The 18,750-nt window shown below is 62.2% G+C and overlaps 5 protein-coding genes across 5 annotated transcripts in view; 3 read left to right on the plus strand and 2 right to left on the minus strand.

Moving 5' to 3' along the window:
• CHLNCDRAFT_56850 (hypothetical protein) overlaps window positions 1–1,823 on the minus strand; it is a gene marked incomplete at its 3' end in the record, with an annotated part of 7,608 nt that extends 5,785 nt beyond the window's left edge. Inside the window, exons 1-5 of the mRNA XM_005850767.1 lie at window positions 1,289–1,823; window positions 1,045–1,167; window positions 902–933; window positions 425–496; window positions 126–292 (exon numbers count right to left, since the gene is read on the minus strand). Coding sequence (XP_005850829.1) covers window positions 126–292; window positions 425–496; window positions 902–933; window positions 1,045–1,167; window positions 1,289–1,718 — 824 coding nt within the window. The 5' untranslated portion in view covers window positions 1,719–1,823. The remainder of the gene's footprint in view (window positions 1–125; window positions 293–424; window positions 497–901; window positions 934–1,044; window positions 1,168–1,288) is intronic.
• A 589-nt stretch (window positions 1,824–2,412) lies between these two features.
• Window positions 2,413–5,656, plus strand: CHLNCDRAFT_19800 (hypothetical protein; the record flags this gene model as incomplete). Its single annotated transcript, XM_005850478.1, has 11 exons — window positions 2,413–2,517; window positions 2,654–2,806; window positions 2,949–3,132; window positions 3,225–3,325; window positions 3,433–3,596; window positions 3,781–3,911; window positions 4,028–4,286; window positions 4,425–4,678; window positions 4,791–4,963; window positions 5,112–5,205; window positions 5,292–5,656. Coding segments are annotated over 11 exons (1,983 nt in total), but the record flags the coding sequence as incomplete, so codon positions are not given.
• A 118-nt stretch (window positions 5,657–5,774) lies between these two features.
• On the minus strand, window positions 5,775–9,025 carry CHLNCDRAFT_56851 (expressed protein; the record flags this gene model as incomplete). The annotated part of the gene is made up of 7 exons (XM_005850768.1): window positions 8,805–9,025; window positions 7,767–8,513; window positions 7,361–7,560; window positions 7,023–7,256; window positions 6,652–6,873; window positions 6,209–6,512; window positions 5,775–5,927 (listed from the first exon to the last, which is right to left on the minus strand). The coding sequence occupies exons 2-7, from the start codon at window positions 8,082–8,084 to the stop codon at window positions 5,775–5,777; spliced, it is 1,431 nt and encodes a 476-aa protein (XP_005850830.1). The 5' UTR covers window positions 8,085–8,513; window positions 8,805–9,025.
• A 612-nt stretch (window positions 9,026–9,637) lies between these two features.
• CHLNCDRAFT_34049 (hypothetical protein) lies at window positions 9,638–13,471 on the plus strand. The gene is made up of 13 exons (XM_005850479.1): window positions 9,638–9,672; window positions 9,790–9,892; window positions 10,029–10,181; window positions 10,329–10,512; window positions 10,605–10,705; window positions 10,813–10,976; window positions 11,161–11,291; window positions 11,408–11,666; window positions 11,803–12,056; window positions 12,170–12,346; window positions 12,446–12,541; window positions 12,716–12,810; window positions 12,928–13,471. Exons 3-13 carry the CDS (start codon window positions 10,062–10,064, stop codon window positions 13,054–13,056), a joined length of 1,710 nt encoding a protein of 569 aa, XP_005850541.1. The 5' UTR covers window positions 9,638–9,672; window positions 9,790–9,892; window positions 10,029–10,061; the 3' UTR covers window positions 13,057–13,471.
• A 487-nt stretch (window positions 13,472–13,958) lies between these two features.
• Window positions 13,959–17,730, plus strand: CHLNCDRAFT_50203 (hypothetical protein; the record flags this gene model as incomplete). The annotated part of the gene is made up of 10 exons (XM_005850480.1): window positions 13,959–14,118; window positions 14,173–14,290; window positions 14,354–14,461; window positions 14,645–14,718; window positions 14,885–15,019; window positions 15,182–15,204; window positions 15,354–15,510; window positions 16,516–16,655; window positions 17,199–17,276; window positions 17,392–17,730. 10 exons carry the CDS (start codon window positions 13,959–13,961, stop codon window positions 17,728–17,730), a joined length of 1,332 nt encoding a protein of 443 aa, XP_005850542.1.
• Window positions 17,731–18,750: the final 1,020 nt, after the last annotated feature.

Below are 18,750 nucleotides of genomic sequence, written 5' to 3' on the forward strand. Positions count from 1 at the left end.
TCTGCTCAGGGCTGCATGGAGTGCACAGCAGGAAGAATGGGGGCAGAAGAGCAGCAGACAGGGGCTGGAGAGGGTGGGCCGGTGGGCGCAGCGACGGCAGCGGGGGCTAGTTGAGGACCACGCACCTGAGCTGTGTAGCTTGCTGGAGGCTCTCTGCCATCTTCTCGGTAGGGTTGCGGGTTCTACGGGCCCGCTTGTTTGCAGGGTAGCTTGCTGCCACGGCCGCTGCAGTAGATGGCTCGTCGTCGCTGTCGTCATCCAGTCGCTGGCGGGATCGCTTCTGGCTCAGCCGCTGCGGCACAAGGAAACAGCTGTGATGGCAATAAACAAAAACGCCACCCGCAATCAACGAGCATGTGGAGGTTGAGCTGTGGACACCAGCAACAGGCTGCCGCTGGCCTGCCCAGCAGCACCATCGCCGCACCCGTGTGATTGGCAGCTCTGAGGAGTCGCTCGCCTCCTGCTCCGCCTCTTCAACAGCTGCAGCGGTACCCGCCTGCAAACCAGTGCACAATTGATAATCAATTGGAGGGTACGCCTGTGGGCCTGCCGCAATAGAGTTGCTTACTTCTTCTTCGTCCATTGTCGCCTGCTGCTGCGCGGCCGCCCCCCGCTGTGCGGGCTCAGCGCCTCGCTCCTGCTGCTGCGCGGCCGCCCCCCGCTGTGCACGCTCAGCGGTCTGCTCCTGCTGCTGCGCGGCCGCCCCCCGCTATGCGCGCTCAGCGGTCTGCTCCTGCTGCTGCGCGGCCGCCCCCCGCTGTGCGCGCTCAGCGGTCTGCTCCTGCTGCTGCGCGGCCGCCCCCCGCTGTGCGCGCTCAGCGCCTCGCTCCTGCTGCTGCGAGGGTGGCTGCTGCTGTGCGGGCTCAGCGCTCCGGCCCTGCTGGGCCCTGCCAGGATTCACCGCTGCTTGCCGAAGGGGCGACGTGAAATCACCTGCGGCAGGGGTGTGAGTGCAGCGACTCAATGAATAGAGACAGCCCCTTCCCCTGACGGGCGAGAGGCTACTCAATTTCCTTCGAGCATTACATCAGGCGGCAGCCGCACCTGGCTCATCGTCTGCTTCATGAGATGTCGCTGGCGTGGTGCGAGTCGGGGCTACCGTGCTGGAGGGGCGCGCCATGCCTGCAACCTTCCTTCTGGCACCCACCGCGGTCAGCGCTGCGCAGCCTGCATGCAAAGCTATCCAACCATTCAATTTAACTTATTGCAAGCATATGGCACTGCCGTGCGGACAAGCAATCGAGAGGCGAGAAGCGAGGCATGCCAGCGGGCAAGGCAGCCGGCTTACCATCCGTGTCGAATGCAGTGCCCGTTGCCAGCTTGATCATGACATCTGCCTGTAACTGAGAGATAACACCTTCTGCCTTCCACAGGTCTATTGCCAAAGCCAGAAACTTGCTGAAATCAATGCCTGCTTTGCCCAGCTCGCCCTTCAGCCGCGACCGCTCGGAGCGGCTGCCGGCGGCGGCGCACCGCTCAGTGAAGAAGTCCTTGAACTCCTCCCAGAACACGATGGAATGGCAAAAGAACTTGATCTCGTGGGAGTAGCCTGACTGAACGGCGATGGCGACGCGCGCCTGTGGATGTGCTTCACAAAACCTTTCCCACGAGTTGAAGCGCGACTTCAGCTGCTTAGCTTGGTTAGCTGCACCGCTCAATAGCGGCGTTGGACCTAGAGCCTTGCTGCCGGACTGGGCACCATGCTCATGTGTGCTCATGGGGGTTGAGTTCGTTGGAAAAGCGTATTACGGTTGCTGGGATGCCAACAGAACAAACGGGAGGGAGAATGATGCATGATTGAGGATGATGTCCCCAATGACCCTCCAGGTGGGGGGCCATCATCATGCCCATCATGGGGCACATCCTTACCGGGAGGCCTACCTGAGCAGAAGTCAAGTTTTGCTGGTTGAGTGACTGCAAAGGACCAGGAGATGGTTCAACACGGTGGCCGAGGAAGCGCATATTTATTATTCAAGATCATCTCAAGGTGCGTTCAGGGGCCCGCAGGCAGCCTGCAGATCCACGTGCATCCTCAGCTGGTCCCGCCCCAACCTAGCTGCCTGCAATCTAGCGGTATTGTGACTGCATTTACGCTCACTGGCCTGCTGCAGCTCACATAGAGGCCCCTGCAACCATGGGCCACGGCGTTGCTCCTGTCGACAGCTCGCCTGGTGACGGCTCGCCGCGTCACTCGGCGTCTGGCTCTGACGAATACAAGAGCCAGAGCGGCCACACCATCCCTGATGTGCACGACATGACTCTCCTGGAGGAGGCCCGTGCCATGATTGCCAAGCAGAAAGCGCAGTGAGTAGGATCTGGCGTGCGCTGGGCGGGTGGCAGCGCTTCAACCGGCGGCGGGTGGCGGTTCACGCGGCGGCGGAGCTAATCAGTTCAACCCCGCTTCACTGCTGCAGGTGGGCCGAGGAGACCGAGGGCTGGACGTGGTACACCTGGCTGAGCTTCTACATTCCCTTCTTTGGCTGGATCCGCACCTACCAGTGGAGGAACTGGCTGCTGGTGAGGGGCTGGTGTGCTCCTTGGCAGCATAAGGTGTTGGCAGCTCGGCACCTGCTGCACGCATGCGAGCTGATGGCTTCAGCTCGTTGAAGAGCTGGCTCCCCTGCCCCACCCCACCATCCCCTGACACCTGCAGTGGGATGTTGCCGCCGGCCTGTCCACCGGCGCCATGGTCATCCCCCAGGGCATGTCGTACGCCAACCTGGCGGGCCTGCCCTACGCCTTTGGCTTGTACGGCGCCTTTGTTCCCTGCATCGTGTATGCCTTCTTTGGGACATCCAGGCAGCTGGTGAGTATGCCCAGGGCGGGTTGCACGGTGCTTGAACATGCACGCGCCTGCCAGGCCTCGTCCCCTGCTTCGGTTCTTATTGCTTGAGCACCCTGGTGCGTGTTGAATCCACACGTCTGCCTGCCTGCCTGCCTGGCCGCAGGTTGTTGGTCCTGTGGCGGTCACCTCCATCCTGCTGGGCAACGGCCTGTCCGACTTCATGCCGTCTGAGGAGGACCCCAACAACCCGGTGGACGCCCAGGTCCAGGAGAACTACAACCACGCCGCCATCCAGATTGCCTTCATCGCCGGCTGCTTCTACTTTGCCTTCGGCCTGTTCCGCATGGGTGAGCGAGGCGCATTGGAGTCTGTACAGGGCCTGAAATCTGCAACGGCAACAGCAGCCTTGAAGTGCGACTGCTGCGTGGCTGGTCTGCAGGCTGGATCACCAACTTCTTGTCGAGCGCCATGATCTCTGGCTTCATGTCTGGCGCCTCCATCATCATCGCCCTGTCCCAGGCAAGCACCAACTGGGCTGGCGTTGCACCGCAGGAGGGCACTGCCACTGCTTCACTTCAGCGCAAGGCAAACAAACATGGAAGACGCGGGCACTCACCACATCCCAGCTTGCACCCTTGCCCCTGCAGGTCAAGTACATTCTGGGCCTGAAGATCCCTCGCACCGACACCCTCCAGGACTCTCTGGACGAGCTGTTCAGCAACCTGAGCCAGTTCAAGTGGCGCGAGTTCTGCATGGGCATGTCCTTCATCTTCCTGCTGCTCGCCTTCCAGTACCTGTCCCGCACCTACAAGTGAGCTGATGGCGGGGTGCAGCGCCAAATGGTCGGCTGCCAGCAACTCCTGTTGGTTTTTGTTACTTGTTAGCTGATGGCGGGGTGCAGCGCCAAATGGTCGGCTGCCAGCAATTCCTGGCAGTTTGTGTTACTTGTTGCCTGCCCCTAATATGCATCCCCACCCCACCGCCACCCACCGCAGGCGGATGGCTTACCTCAAGGCGCTGGGCCCGCTCACCGTGTGCGTCATCTCCATCGCCCTCATGAACATCTTCAACTGGTATGAGCCCAAGGACAAGCCCTACATCAAGCCCATCGGCAACATCCCCAGCGGTGAGCGGGCTGCAAACCAAAAAGGCACATGCAACACAATGTTCTGGACAGTGGATATGGCAGGCCACGCTGGTTGGCGCTTGGTTGATCTCAAACACATCATGCCCTGCCCGCAGGCCTGCCCAGCTTCACCGGCAGCTGGTGGCTGCCCCTGTTTGACGTTGGCCGCCAGATGACGCTGGCTGTGCTCATCTGCATGATCGATGTGTGCGAGTCCATCTCCATTGCCAAGGCGCTGGCCAAGGTGAACAAGTACCAGCTCAACTTCACCCAGGAGCTGCGCGGCCTGGGCATTGCCAACATCGCGGGCGCCCTGTTCAGCGCCTACACCACCACCGGCTCCTTCTCCCGCTCCGCCGTCAACAACTCTGTCGGGTGAGCCTGGTAGTTGGCGAGCGAGAGGATGAGGTCAATGCTATTGACCTGCGAGTAGTTGCCACCGCCAGCGAGCGCTCGCATGCCGGCTCAGCTAGCTGCTGTTTCCCATCCCGCCGCGTCATGCCTGCCCTGCAGCGCCCAGACCCCTCTGGCCAACATGACCACCGGCCTGATGATCATGGTGACCCTGCTGTGGATCACCCCGGTGTTCAAGAACATGAGCCAGAACGTGCAGGGCGCCATCATCATTGTGGGCGTGCTGCAGCTGTTTGACTACCCCGAGTTCCTGTACCTGTGGAAGATCAACAAGTTTGACTGGCTCGTCTGGGTGGCCTGCTTCCTCACCACCCTGTTTGCAGGCGTGGAGATCGGTATCGCCGTTGGCGTGGGTGAGTAGCAGCCGGAACGGAGTGCTACCCCTGCTTGTCCTGCCATGAGCTTGTGGTTGCAATTCTTGTGCTGCACCACAATACTTGTTGTCTGTCATGTTCTCGCGTGCAGGCCTGTCGCTGGTGGTGGTGATCTACAAGGTTGCCTTCCCACGCATCACCCAGCTGGGCCGCCTGCCAGGCACCAACATCTACCGCAGCGTGCGCATGTACCCTGATGCTGAGCCCACCCGTGGCGTGCTGATGCTGCGCATTGACGCGCCGCTGTGGTTCGCTGCCATCGAGGTCGGTGCCGCTCGTTGACTTGCCTGCAGCCATTCCTTATTGCAAGCCAAGCATCAATGCATATGCCCCTTTTGTGCCGGCCGTTTATCCTTGCTGTTCCCAACCCTGACCTGTTCCCAACCCTGACCTGCCGCAGGGCATCAAAGAGTATGTGCGCAATGAGGTGCAGCGGCGCCGGGCAGAAGACAAGCAGTCTGGCGACCCCGTTCGTGTTGTTGTGCTCGATTTGGCGCCCGTCACTGGTCAGTGCACTTGTCTTCTTTCCTACGGTTGGGTGCTTGTGGGTTGGATCGCCGCGAGTCTCACCCTGCTGATGCCCTGCCTGCAGATGTGGATGCCACTGGCAGCCACTTCCTGGACGACTTGGTGGACGAGCTTAACGATGATTCCATCAAACTGGTGCTGGGCAACCCCTCGCAGCAGGCAAGTGGCGGGCCTGGACCAGTCGCCCCTTTCCATCTTTGCCATCCATGCTTTTTTTTCCTTCCTTCCAACCCAACACTTCTGCATGCGCTGATAGGTTGTGCTGTCCCCTTCCGTGCCCACCTGCAGGTGCTGCTGGCGCTCAAGCGCGCAAGCCTGGATCGCAAGATTGGGCGGCAGAACATACATGTCAACATGGCTGACGCCGTGGCGCATGCAGCCGCCCTTGCGCAGGCCCACAACAAGACTGAGCCGGTGGAGGCTGTGTGAGCCGACTCATTACTTCCTAGGCCGCCAGCCCCACCCGTCCTGTCCCACGCTTCACCCAAACTCAATATTGACCCGCCAATGTAGCCGTTTCAGTTAGGCTGTCTAAATTATGCAACTTTCATCCCTGCTCCAGTCGTATGCCTCTGTTGTCTTTTGCATACTTACTGGCGAGCACGGATCGCAGCACCCCTCCCTGGTTTTCTGCCGTGTGGCTGACAAATTCTCGCCTTCCTTCCCCCGACCAATTTGCTGGAGTTCTTTTGCTTGCGCCCTGCGCTTCCACATCGCACTCATCTCAGCATGACTGCAATTTTATTGTAAAGGAACAAAGGGCGCAAAAAACAGTACTGCTGCTAGGGGTGGCAGAGTGCGGGTCGCGTTGCGCTGGCGCGGTGGTTGGCGGGGAAGGCGGGCGCGGGTGCAGCGCCTGCCCTGATCCTCCGCGGCCAGCACGCTCGCACATCGCAAACTGCACCAACTCGAAGCTGTCCGCCTGGCAGTCGGGATCATGCTCCTCAGCTGCTGCACTGCTGCTGCCTCCTGCCCGTCCACCTGCATGGCGCCCGCCTCCTCCTCCTCCGCCGGCGCCGCCCCTCCTGCCTGCTCAGGAGCCTCATCCTGCACCTCAGCTGCTGGAGAAGCCACTGCGTCCGCACCAGTTTGGGCCTGCTCCTGCCCCGCGGCCGCCGCCGCAGGCGCCTCGGCCTGCTGCTGCTCCTTCGCCACGCGCTCCTCCATCTGGCGGTGCAGCTTTAGCAAATCCAGCCGCACTGCCGCTGCCACTGCCAGCACACTGTCCTCCATCCCCTCCAATGTGGGCCGCATGTGGTGGGTGGAGAAGCGGGCGCTGCCGTCGCTGCAGGGGAGCATGCAGGCGCCAGCAAGCAGGGTGCGAGAAAGTGAGGTAGGTTGCCAGTCAGCACAGGCTGGTTGCCGGATGCGAAGCTCCGCACACCGCAGCAGCAGCCCATACGCAGCACCAGCCTTGGGCCCACCTGGCTGCGCTGGTCATGCGAGAGTTGGTTATGCCAGCGCCCTGCAGCACTAGAGGCTGCCGCCGCGCTGATCCACACAAGATGAGCGCCCGCAGCTTCTCGCTCTGCTCTGCCCCGCCGACAGCCCCTGCCCGCTTCCTGTTGGTGGTGCTGCGGACGCCCATCAGCTCCTCAACCTCATGCCGGTTCTCCATGTTCTTGGCGGTCAGCAGAAACGCCTCCCTGCGCAAGGCGGCCGGCAGAAAATTGCATGAAGGAGCAAGGCAGGTGCACTGTGGTTCAAAGGCTGGAATTGGCTGGGGCGCCTGCCCAGGTGTCATCCGTCGGCAGCTGACGCTGGTTGAGGAAGCAGCCTGGCGGCCGCAGCTCACTTGTAGCGGTCAGCCCCCAGCTTAATGTTGGAGCAGCTGGTCATCTCGGACTGCAGCTTGTGGAGCAGTTCCTGGCCGCGATGGTGGCCCACAAAGGGATGCCGGCGCGCCAGGGCGTGGGCGGAGTGGTTGACCTGCTGCAGATGATGCTCCAGGGTCATGTCGATGGTGAGCCTGGGCATGGTGCCCTCGGTCCAGGTGCACAGCGATGGCCAGCATCGCCGGCACGACATCCTGCAGGCTGGGAGCCGGCGGTGCGTGAGCGCGCCAGCAACCACAGCCTGGCGTGCCAACAGCAGCGAGCACAGCCTGGCGTGCCCACGGTATACAGCACCCACCTGATACCATTTGTCAAAGGCAGCCTCGCGCTCCTTGGGGGTGGCGGTACGGTCGTTAGCCTGCAGGTACACCAGCAGCGCCTACAGCGCCTTGGGCAGATAAAACTCGAAGAAGGAGTGGATGACGTACAGCTGCTGCATGCGGCCTCGCGGACACGATTGGGGATGGTGGCGTCTGCCGTCACGCTGGCAACGCTAGCCTGCAAAGGGAGCCAGGCAGCAGGCGGGCAGGCAGGCAGGCAGCCAGATGGCAGCAGGCATAGGTGCAGGCTGCAGATGCAGGCAAGCAAGCAGCCACTCGTTCACCGGCCAGCCAGCTGTGCAGGAAGACAGGCAGGAAGGCCGCAAGCTGCCAACCCACCACCAGTGCATCATCACAGTGTACCCCCACCTATGCCTGCAGGACCAGCACATATACTGCCACCAGCTGCCACATGTGTGTGGAGCGATAGGCGGTGACAGCACAGGAGATGGCCATGAACAGGTGGCGCACAAACAGCTGCCAGAACTCGGCCTGTATGGTCTCCATCACCCGCAGCACCACATGGAACCAGCACAAGAAGCATAAGAAGACCACCAACGCCTTGCAGCAGCGACACAGGCGGCGGTGCCGCCTGCAGACTTCCGGGCATTGGCTGGGCGCGGCTGAGGGTCCTGGGAGGGCTGCTGGTCGCTCTCCGTGCTGGAACCGCTGGCCTGGCGCAGCAGCACGTGAGGCAATCATGCCGCGTGCGAGTCAGACGCCTGCTCCTCGGCTGGGGGAAGGGGGCGCCAGGGGCAAGGCGCCAGCAAACACCAGCTGTCGCTGTCGCTGCCGCTGCTGCGCTGCCTCTGATTTCTGCACCCTGATGTGACGTGCAGGCTGCTCCACACCCTCCTGGAGCTGCAGCACGCGGGTCTGCCCCTCTGGCCCTGGCAGCACAGGCTGGGGCTGCGGCTCGCTCGCCGCTGCCACCGCCTCTGCCAGGGCCTGTGCCTGCTTTTTTTGCCCGCATTCAGCCGCTCCCCCCGCTGCTTGTCGGCTTTCCACCTCTTACGCTGCATCCCCTGCTGCTTCCCCTTGGGACATCACTGCTGCAGTAGCTGCAGGAGCGCTCTGCTGCTGCTCCTGCCGCCACCGCCAGGCGGCCACCACCCTGCACCTCCAGCGACCCTGCAGCACATGTCGGGCGGCGATTTGGTGCATGCCGTGGTTCGTGCAGGGGCCAGGCGGTCCACAGGTAGCACAGGAGGCAAAGTTTGGCACATGGCCCCGCGGCGATCACTTTGCTGGCGAGCCTGCTCGTGCATGCACGCCGCTGCCGCAAAGCGCAAATCTGTCGAGGCGATTGGGCTGGCATGGGCCCATGAGGCGGGGCGGGCACCCGTTCACAGCGGACCCGCGCCGCCCCGAAATGTGTCACCGCCGCTTCGTCACGACGCTGGCTGCGATTCTCCAACTGACCTGTACTGTGTCCTCCGCAAATCTGTCGTGGCGCTTCGCCCCAAACGCCCGCCCCGCCATAGGGCACACCGGCGCCCCACTGATGGCCGCCGCTGGCTGGTGTCGGGCGGGCGGCTGAGCGGGCGGGCGTGAGGCCTGAGTGTCTCAGATGACAGCTCACATGCATGTGAGCAGTGGTGTGGGGGAGGAATGAGTCGAGATGTGCCCGGGCATCCTGGGTACCTGGCCCCCTCCCGCACGGTGACACCTGGGGTGCAGTCACTGCCAGATGTATCAAGGAATGGGCGGAGATGCAAGGAATCATGGAAGGGGGTGCCAGTCATGGCCAACACGTCACCATTCCCCTCCAAATGCCGCACTTGGTTCCCTGACCGATGAAATGTGCGGGTGATTGTAGGGGAGAGTCGATAGATGTCCAGACTATGGTTTGTGCCAGGTCACGGTGCCTGCAGGAGCTGCCGGCAATTCTTGATCTTTCGCTGCACCACCGTCCCCTCAATCGTTATCGATATATATCGCTGCAGGGCCCTTTTTGCGCGGAAGGTAGGCAAGGCTGCGGTCCACCTGGGGATGCGGCGGCAGTGTGCCTTCTGGCATGCCATTTCTTTGTTTCTTCGTTGAGGCTCAAATGCATGTCCACAGTGTCTCACGCAGGTTCATTGCGCAGCAGAAGTCGGGTGCCCTGAGATAGTCGAGACATGTCGGGTATTGCCGGTGCGGCGCCGCCATCACCGTCGTCAGACGGCTCGCACAAGGACTCTGCCGGCTCCAGCGAGTTCAAGAGCCAGAGCGGCCACAGCATCCCTGATGTGCACGACAAGGCGCTGCTCGATGAGGCCCGCTCCCTGCTTGGCACGCAGCGCACCAAGTGAGTGGATGCAGGCGGGTGGGACTGTGGGGGATCTGTTGCAGGTTGGCCGTCTCAGTGAGAGCAGCGCTCTTTGCTGCAGGCTGGGTTACTCTGCTGCCTTGTTTGCTGCTGCAGGTGGGCTGAGGAGACCGAGGGCTGGACGTGGTACACCTGGCTGAGCTTCTACATTCCCTTCTTTGGCTGGATCCGCACCTACCAGTGGAGGAACTGGCTGCTGGTGTGGGGCTGGTCTGCACCTTGGCAGCATAAGGCGCTGGCAGGTCTGCACCGGCTGCATGCATGCGATCTGATGGCTTCAGCTTGTTGAAGCGCTGGCTCCCCTGCCCCACCCCACCATCCCCTGACACCTGCAGTGGGATGTTGCCGCCGGCCTGTCCACCGGCGCCATGGTCATCCCCCAGGGCATGTCGTACGCCAACCTGGCGGGCCTGCCCTACGCCTTTGGCTTGTACGGCGCCTTTGTTCCCTGCATCGTGTATGCCTTCTTCGGGACATCCAAGCAGCTGGTGAGTATGCCCAGGGTGGCTCGCAGGGTGGCTGTGCTGAACATGCGCGCGCCTGCCAGGCCTCGCCCCCTGCTTCGGTTCTTATTGCTTGAGCACCCTGGTGCGTGTTGAATCCACACGTCTGCCTGCCTGCCTGCCTGGCCGCAGGTTGTTGGTCCTGTGGCGGTCACCTCCATCCTGCTGGGCAACGGCCTGTCCGACTTCATGCCGTCTGAGGAGGACCCCAACAACCCGGTGGACGCCCAGGTCCAGGAGAACTACAACCACGCCGCCATCCAGATTGCCTTCATCGCCGGCTGCTTCTACTTTGCCTTCGGCCTGTTCCGCATGGGTGAGCGAGGCGCATTGGAGTCTGTACAGGGCCTGAAATCTGCAACGGCAACAGCAGCCTTGAAGTGTGACTGCTGCGTGGCTGGTCTGCAGGCTGGATCACCAACTTCTTGTCGAGCGCCATGATCTCTGGCTTCATGTCTGGCGCCTCCATCATCATCGCCCTGTCCCAGGCAAGCACCAACTGGGCTGGCGTTGCACCGCAGGAGGGCACTGCCACTGCTTCACTTCAGCGCAAGGCAAACAAACATGGAAGACGCGGGCACTCACCACATCCCAGCTTGCACCCTTGCCCCTGCAGGTCAAGTACATTCTGGGCCTGAAGATCCCTCGCACCGACACCCTCCAGGACTCTCTGGACGAGCTGTTCAGCAACCTGAGCCAGTTCAAGTGGCGCGAGTTCTGCATGGGCATGTCCTTCATCTTCCTGCTGCTCGCCTTCCAGTACCTGTCCCGCACCTACAAGTGAGCTGATGGCGGGGTGCAGCGCCAAATGGTCGGCTGCCAGCAACTCCTGTTGGTTTTTGTTACTTGTTAGCTGATGGCGGGGTGCAGCGCCAAATGGTCGGCTGCCAGCAATTCCTGGCAGTTTGTGTTACTTGTTGCCTGCCCCTAATATGCATCCCCACCCCACCGCCACCCACCGCAGGCGGATGGCTTACCTCAAGGCGCTGGGCCCGCTCACCGTGTGCGTCATCTCCATCGCCCTCATGAACATCTTCAACTGGTATGAGCCCAAGGACAAGCCCTACATCAAGCCCATCGGCAACATCCCCAGCGGTGAGCGGGCTGCAAACCAAAAAGGCACATGCAACACAATGTTCTGGACAGTGGATATGGCAGGCCACGCTGGTTGGCGCTTGGTTGATCTCAAACACATCATGCCCTGCCCGCAGGCCTGCCCAGCTTCACCGGCAGCTGGTGGCTGCCCCTGTTTGACGTTGGCCGCCAGATGACGCTGGCTGTGCTCATCTGCATGATCGATGTGTGCGAGTCCATCTCCATTGCCAAGGCGCTGGCCAAGGTGAACAAGTACCAGCTCAACTTCACCCAGGAGCTGCGCGGCCTGGGCATTGCCAACATCGCGGGCGCCCTGTTCAGCGCCTACACCACCACCGGCTCCTTCTCCCGCTCCGCCGTCAACAACTCTGTCGGGTGAGCCTGGTAGTTGGCGAGCGAGAGGATGAGTGCAATGCTGTTGACCTGCGAGTAGTTGCCACCGCCAGCGAGCGCTCGCATGCCGGCTCAGCTAGCTGCTGTTCCATCCCGCCGCGTCATGCCTGCCCTGCAGCGCCCAGACCCCTCTGGCCAACATGACCACCGGCCTGATGATCATGGTGACCCTGCTGTGGATCACCCCGGTGTTCAAGAACATGAGCCAGAACGTGCAGGGCGCCATCATCATTGTGGGCGTGCTGCAGCTGTTTGACTACCCCGAGTTCCTGTACCTGTGGAAGATCAACAAGTTTGACTGGCTCGTCTGGGTGGCCTGCTTCCTCACCACCCTGTTTGCAGGCGTGGAGATCGGTATCGCCGTTGGCGTGGGTGAGTAGCAGCCAAAATGGAGTGCTGACCCTACTAGTCCTGCCATGAGCTTGTGCTTGTAATTACTGTGCTGCACCGCAATATGTGTTGCCTGTCATGTTCTCGCCGCGCAGGCCTGTCGCTGGTGGTGGTGATCTACAAGGTTGCCTTCCCACGCATCACCCAGCTGGGCCGCCTGCCAGGCACCAACATCTACCGCAGCATCCTCATGTATCCCGAGGCAGAGACCACCCCTGGCGTGCTGGTGCTGCGCATCGATGCAGCCATCCAGTTCTTCTGCTGCGAGGCAAGTGCGGCAGCTGTCCAGCCAGGACATTTTGAGATGCTGCTTCTGGTCCTTCTTAGTGGTGCGATCTCGATTGCATTTCTACTGTTGCAGGGCATCAAAGAGTACATCCGCAAAGCTGTGCAAAAGCGTCGGGCACAAGACAAGCAGTCTGGCGACCCCGTACGGGTGGTGGTGCTTGATCTAGCACCTGTGACAGGTGATGGTATCCAGAGGACAGGAGAAAGGGAGGGAGAAATGGTGCTTCTGAATCTCGCATTGCTGCCCAAGGTCTGCTCACGCGGCCTATCATAGCGGGGTGACTGTAACACAATAGGCTGCTGTTTGTGAAAACATGACCAACCCGTTGTGCCTTGCCTTCTCCTTCCATCAGACATCGACGCCACTGGCATCCACTTCCTGAGCGACTTCCTGGACGAACTTCATGACGATTCTATCGGGCTCGTGCTGGCCAACCCCAACAAGCGGGTCAGTGCCGGTTCTCATCCTTTCATGTGGCTTGGCCTGCTCAATGCCAGCATTACATGCACAGCCAAGTCTGATTAGCCGCTCTTTCACGCTGTGGTGCTCTACTGCCGTGCGCAGGTGCTGCTGGCACTCATGCGCGCACACCTGGATCACAAGATTGGGCGCCAGAACATCCGCGTCGACATTGCTGATGCAATCGGCCAGGCAACGTACCTGGTGGAGGGCCGCAGGACTGAGGCGGTGTAGGCTGGATGAGCTGCCGCCGGTGTGCCAGTGGCCACTGGGCCCATGGGCAGCGCCCCGTCAAGATAAAAAATGCTAGCTGCATCCTGCTCAGCACGCACTAGCAACAGTACCACACAGTCATTGAAGTTCCTTTCAGATTCCGCCTTCAGGCGACAAACTCAACCCAGCGCGCCGTTTTTTCAGAAGAGCGTCCATCTCTTCTTCATCGAGCCCCGATTTCAAGTGCCGTCGTCTCAAGTACCCCCCTTGTTCTGTCTATCATCATTCCTGCAGATTCCCAGCAGCACATGCTAGCGTTCAACTCCTTTGTTCTGCCGTAGCTCGTCGAATCCCCAGCAACCGCCGCATGCATGACGGCGCTACCGCCACTCCATTTTCGTATCATAGCGGCTCCATCTTGTATCAATCAAACAAAGAGCCCGGAAAATGTGGACACAGCAGAGCCCATTGTGACACAGTGGCCCATTGTGCACACTGCATGCCGCTGAGCGCAGCACACAGCATGAATGCCAAGCTATGCAGCTCACGGGGTTGTGCATGAACTTGTGCATGCTCAGCAGCAAAATAACAGAGGCGCGCCGTTCTCTTGCTTCGTGGCTGGGCATCGCGTACGGGTGCAGCATGCTGCACGACGCTTCGACACGCCCATCGTAGCAAACCAAGGTGCCGATGGGTCGCGCCGCCTCGCCGGCCCACCAGCCCGCCGCTCGCCCGCCGCCCCCGCCCACCAGCCGGCCCTTCGCCCGCCGCTCCCGCCCCGCCCTGCTGCTGCACGCTCTCAGACGTTCATACTCTTTGATGTGCTCTGCAGAAGCAATCGTACCTTTTGTTTGCATAACTAAGCCACCAGGTGGTGGTTTGCAAGTCACCCCCTCGCTCGCCACCAGCCCAGTGGCAGCACGATGGCGGCGGTCCCCTCCCCCGACACTCCGGGTGGCCCCAACTTCCTGCGGTGGCTCCAGTTCAGAGTTAGCGGGTTTGAGTGCCCCTCCGTCTACCAGTTGGTGAATCCATCGGCAAGGGCGGTGAGTATCTGCTACTGGGCAGATGCGAACAGGCGAGGTCCACCGCACCAACTCAGTCACTCCCAGGATGCTCTCCTCCCCCCCGCCGTAGCCTATGGCATCGTGTGCGCCGCAATCGACTCCCGCACCAACCAGCAGGCGGCCATCAAGAAAATCGGCGACATCTCAGCAACCCGCTGGACGCGCGGCGCACGTTGCGCGAGATCCAGGTGCGAGCGCGCCCCGCTGCGTGATCCTGCAGCCTCTGCGTGATCGTGCACACCTCTGGCCAGCTTAGCACCGAAGTCGCGCGTGCAACTTTGGCCCGCTGCGGCGCAGATTCTGCGGCACGTGCGGGACCACAGCAACGTCATTACCCTGCCCACCTCTTCCCGCCGTCGGTGGGCCTCAACGATTTCAGGCAAGCCAGTTTTCTGTTGTTCTCCATCCGCAATCTCTGCTGCTGGGCAACCTCAAATTCAAACAAATGACATCAGTTATTGGGAGGACAAGACAATCTTCGGTCGTGTCAATTCCATAGTCATTCCTTTGCCTGCCACCTGCCACCCGCCCCATCCTCCCAGGGATGTGTGCATGGTGTATGAGATCATGGACACCGACCTGCACCAGATCATCAGCTCGCCGCAGCCGCTGTCGGGTGAGTCAGGTTGCTGCCTGGCGCCCGGCAGACCCTGCGCTGACACAACAACCTGTGCACTTGTTCAATGGTCGGGCGGCATTGCAGTTTGCAGCAGACACGAGACCGAATGTGGGATTGTGTATGATGTTTGCTTGCACGCCCGTCCCCTCCACATGCCAAGCAGATGAGCACATGCAGTTCTTCATCTACCAGCTCAAGTACCTGCACTCGGCTGAGGTGGTGCACCGCGACCTCAAGCCCTCCAACCTGCTGCTCAGTGACAACTGCGTGCTGCGCATCTGCGACTTTGGGCCAGCTGGTGAGGCAGCCGGCTGCTGCTGTACTATGCAGGCAATTGTGCCCTGTTGGTTGTACACGTCGTTGAGAGAACATACTCCTTATGTCCTTACAGGATGATGAAGGTATGTCACCACTTGACATGCTGATACCCTTTACCCCAGGCGCGTGCCTACCTGGCCAGCATGCCCTACTTCCCCAAAGGAGGTGAGTGCAACGCCTTTCTTTTTGGAGATGTCGAGCGTGCGTATCGCACTTCAGCAAAGCAGCATGTGTGGCTCACTCTTTCCTCGATTCAGCTGCGTCAAGGTTCCCCTTCTGCCTGTGCCTTTCTCCTGTTTGCAGACGTGTAGCAGTATTTCCCCAGCGCAAGCACGCACGTCATCGACCTATTGGACCGGCTGCTCACCTTTGATCAGCGTGCGAGGCTGCTGAGCGGGCGCCTTCCTGCAAGGCGGCGACTACAACAGGCGCACCGCTTCCCTCCCAGGCTGGACAGCCGACCCCGACCAGGTGTGCCCAGTGCGCAGCAGCCGCGACAAACCAGCCCCCACTGCCACGGTCAGCAGCTGCTCAGCCTCTGGCGCAGGGCAGCACAGCACGCATCTGCAACGGCAGAGTCCCAGGTGCCACCAGCGGCGACCCCACCAGCTTTCGCAGCAGGGGCAATGGACGGGCAGTGGTGGACCACTTTCTGGCCAGCCACAGTCTGCTGCCGCTGCCGCCGGCAATGGCAGTCGACGGGTGGGGCATGGCAGCCCAGCTCTCAGACCATGCCACGCTGCTGCTGGAGCTGGCAGCCCCTCAAAGTGCAGCCCAGGCTGCTGAGGCGCAGCCAGGACAGGATCAACAGCCCCCACAGCAGCGGCAATTTGTAAGGGTCGGCGGAGCTGGCAGCGGCCACGGCGCTGCTGGCCGGCGCACAAGAACAGTCAGATGCCTTGCCGGCAGCGGCAGAAGCAGCCACGGACCCCGTGACCTTGGGAGAAGTGGCAGCGGCGTTTGCTCAGCTTATGGTGGACACTCCTGGAGCAGGCAGGCATGCGCAAGCACAGCGGCGGCGGCAAGCAGCAGCAACAAGGCCTCCCACGCAGCCTACAGCCGCAGTACGGCGTGCGGGACGCACACCGGGCGAAGCGCATTTTGGCACGGCAGGCCACTACAGCCCGGCGCCGGGGCGACGGAGCGTGCCAGCAGCAGCGGCCCTGCAGTGAGAGCTGGGGCGCTGCCGCAACTGAGTGCGGCGGCGGCTGACGGCAGCTGTGGAGCAGTACCGTACCCTCCGCGGCGAGCAGCTGGAGCAGCTGGCGAAAGCCGACCCGCAGGCCTTCTTCCTGAGGTACAAAAGCAGGAGTGCCACGCTGCTTGACAGCATGCGGACACCAGCCACTACCAGCAACTGCTTGGGCCCAGCTTCCCCTCAGCTGCCAGCAGAGTGCCCACCACCTGAGCCGCCACCGGCCGCCCCCGCCACCCACCCCGCCACCACCGTCGCCATGCCCCACGCCCCCACCGCAGCAGCGCAGCTGGCGGCGGCAGGGGTGAAGGAAGGCGCCTCCTGCACCCCCACCGACGACGACACTGCGACCAACCAGCCCGCCACCGCTCCCGCCACCCCAGCCGCCACTCCCCCTGACGTCTACACAGCCTGGCGGCGGGTGGAGCTGGCCACTCTGACGCGCTCAGCGTCATCGCACCCATCCTCAAGCAGGACCCAATTACCAGCTGCAGGAGCTTGCGCAGCATGGCCATCGGCACCATGGCAGCCAAGCTGTACGCCGCCATCCTGGAGCAGCGCATCTCAGACTGGGCAGAGGCCAGCAACTTCACAGCGGCAGGGCAGTTTGGCTTCAGGCGCCAGCGTATCACAGCACAGGCGGCACTCGTGCTGCGAGCACTTCAAGACCAGCACCGGCAGCTGGCGCTGCTGCAGCCGTACTGCCAGCAGCGGGGCCTCACCGTCGACATCGCCACAACCAAGGTCATGCTTGCTCAGCGGGCGGCGGACCCAGCACGCGGCACAGCAGGCAGCAAAGGCAGCGGGCCTCACCTTCGCCGGCCATCAGCCGGCGGCAGTCACCAGCTTCAAGTACCTCGGCATCGTCTTCCACTCCAGCACCTGCCTGGCGGGTGCAGCAGCACCCCCCAGGGCACAGCTAGCGTGCCTGGCAATGCACAATTGCCGGGCCCGCTGCGCAGAGCTGGGCATCGAGGCAGCGCCCATCCAGCTGCGGCTCTTTGGCACCATGGTGGACTCGGTGCTGTCTCGTGGCGCTGAGGTGTGGGGCGTGCAGCTGGCGGCCAAAGCGGCGGGCTGCCAACGCGGCTGTGCAGGCAGCGCTGCTGAGAAGCTGCAGTTCAGCTACCTGCCGCACCTTCTGGCTGGACCTGCAGCAGCCAGCGCCTGTGGACCTGGGCAAGCTCGGCGACGCTGCCCAGCGGCGCCAGCTGGCGCAGCTCCAGACGGCGGTGGCGAAGGGCGGCGCCCGCCGGCTGGAGCACTATGTGCACAACGTGGTGGGCGCCCTCAACCTAGCGCCCGCCATGTTTGGGCAGCGCGAGACCTACCTGGACGCAGTGCGGCGGCGGCAGGACCGCGAGGCGCTGGCGCAGCTGCACAATGGCGCCCACTGGGGCACGGAAGAGACTGGCCGCTGGCTGCGGCGCCCCCGAGAGGGGCGAGTCTGCCCCCACTGCCACGCTCTGCCTCCAGTACCCCAATCTGTTCTCTGAGCCCCTGCCCGTCCACCGCTTCCTCCAACCCCCCGCCCGCGTCGCCGCCTTTGCCGCCGCCCAAGCCGCCACCTCCACTCTGCCAGTCACACCACCATGCCCAAGTAAACCCTCTCAAGCAAGCTTATAGCGGCATGCACGCAGCGGCGGCCGTATAAACACAACCTTCTCAAGGAGGGGAACGACCGTAAATCCGGGTGGACGACTGCCAGCTCAGCGTGAACAAGTACCCCCAAGGTGCTTTTGCAGCGGCTGCCCATTCCTTTGTTCACACGAAACGCACGATATCGCTCAAGCTGCCTCGTTCGAGGCGGGGGCCGTAATGGGCTTGCCCCCACTGTTCAGGGCTTCTTCGCCCTCGCGGCGGCGCCTGTTCTGGCTGCTGATGGCGCTGGTGCGCAGCGGGGGCCACTGTTGCAGAGCGATGCGAGGCCCAAACCGAGGCTCCGAGGCTCACCTGAGTTACGCACATATTATACATAGCCTATTATAGCCTATTATAGCCTATTATAGCCAACAGTAGCCCACCCGTCCGCTCACAGAGAGCCATCGCGCCGGCCTCGCGCCGATCACCCCCACACCCCCACCCTCCACACTCACCCACCCACCCATCAGCATGTCAAGCAGCGAGGGAGCCAGCCTTGGGCAGCGCAGCCAGCAGCCGATCAGCAACCCGGCCTCCCGGGCATCCCTGCGGCCCGATTTCCCCCATATCGTGGTCAAGGGGCTCGCTCTGGAGGCCGGTGGGGGCCTGGGGGCCGCAGTCGCAGCCTTCGTTTTGTTTTGCCGGGCCAGCCTTCACCTGCCAGTGCCTGACTGTGTGCCTGTGACCTGCGTTGAGATTCGGGTGCGTGGGGACGGGCGCAGCGAATGCCACCTGCGACTGACTCCTGCCCTGTGCGGCGCCCTGATGGGTGCCCGCCGCCGCCTTTCGTGGGCAGCACCAGAGGTCAGCATTGACCTCTGGCGCTCACCTGGGGAGCTACAATACCTCCATGAGCTGCGCCAGCAGCGCGCGGA

Source organism: Chlorella variabilis, assembly GCF_000147415.1.
Source record: "Chlorella variabilis unplaced genomic scaffold CHLNCscaffold_3, whole genome shotgun sequence".
In the NCBI taxonomy this organism is placed as follows: domain Eukaryota; kingdom Viridiplantae; phylum Chlorophyta; class Trebouxiophyceae; order Chlorellales; family Chlorellaceae; genus Chlorella; species Chlorella variabilis.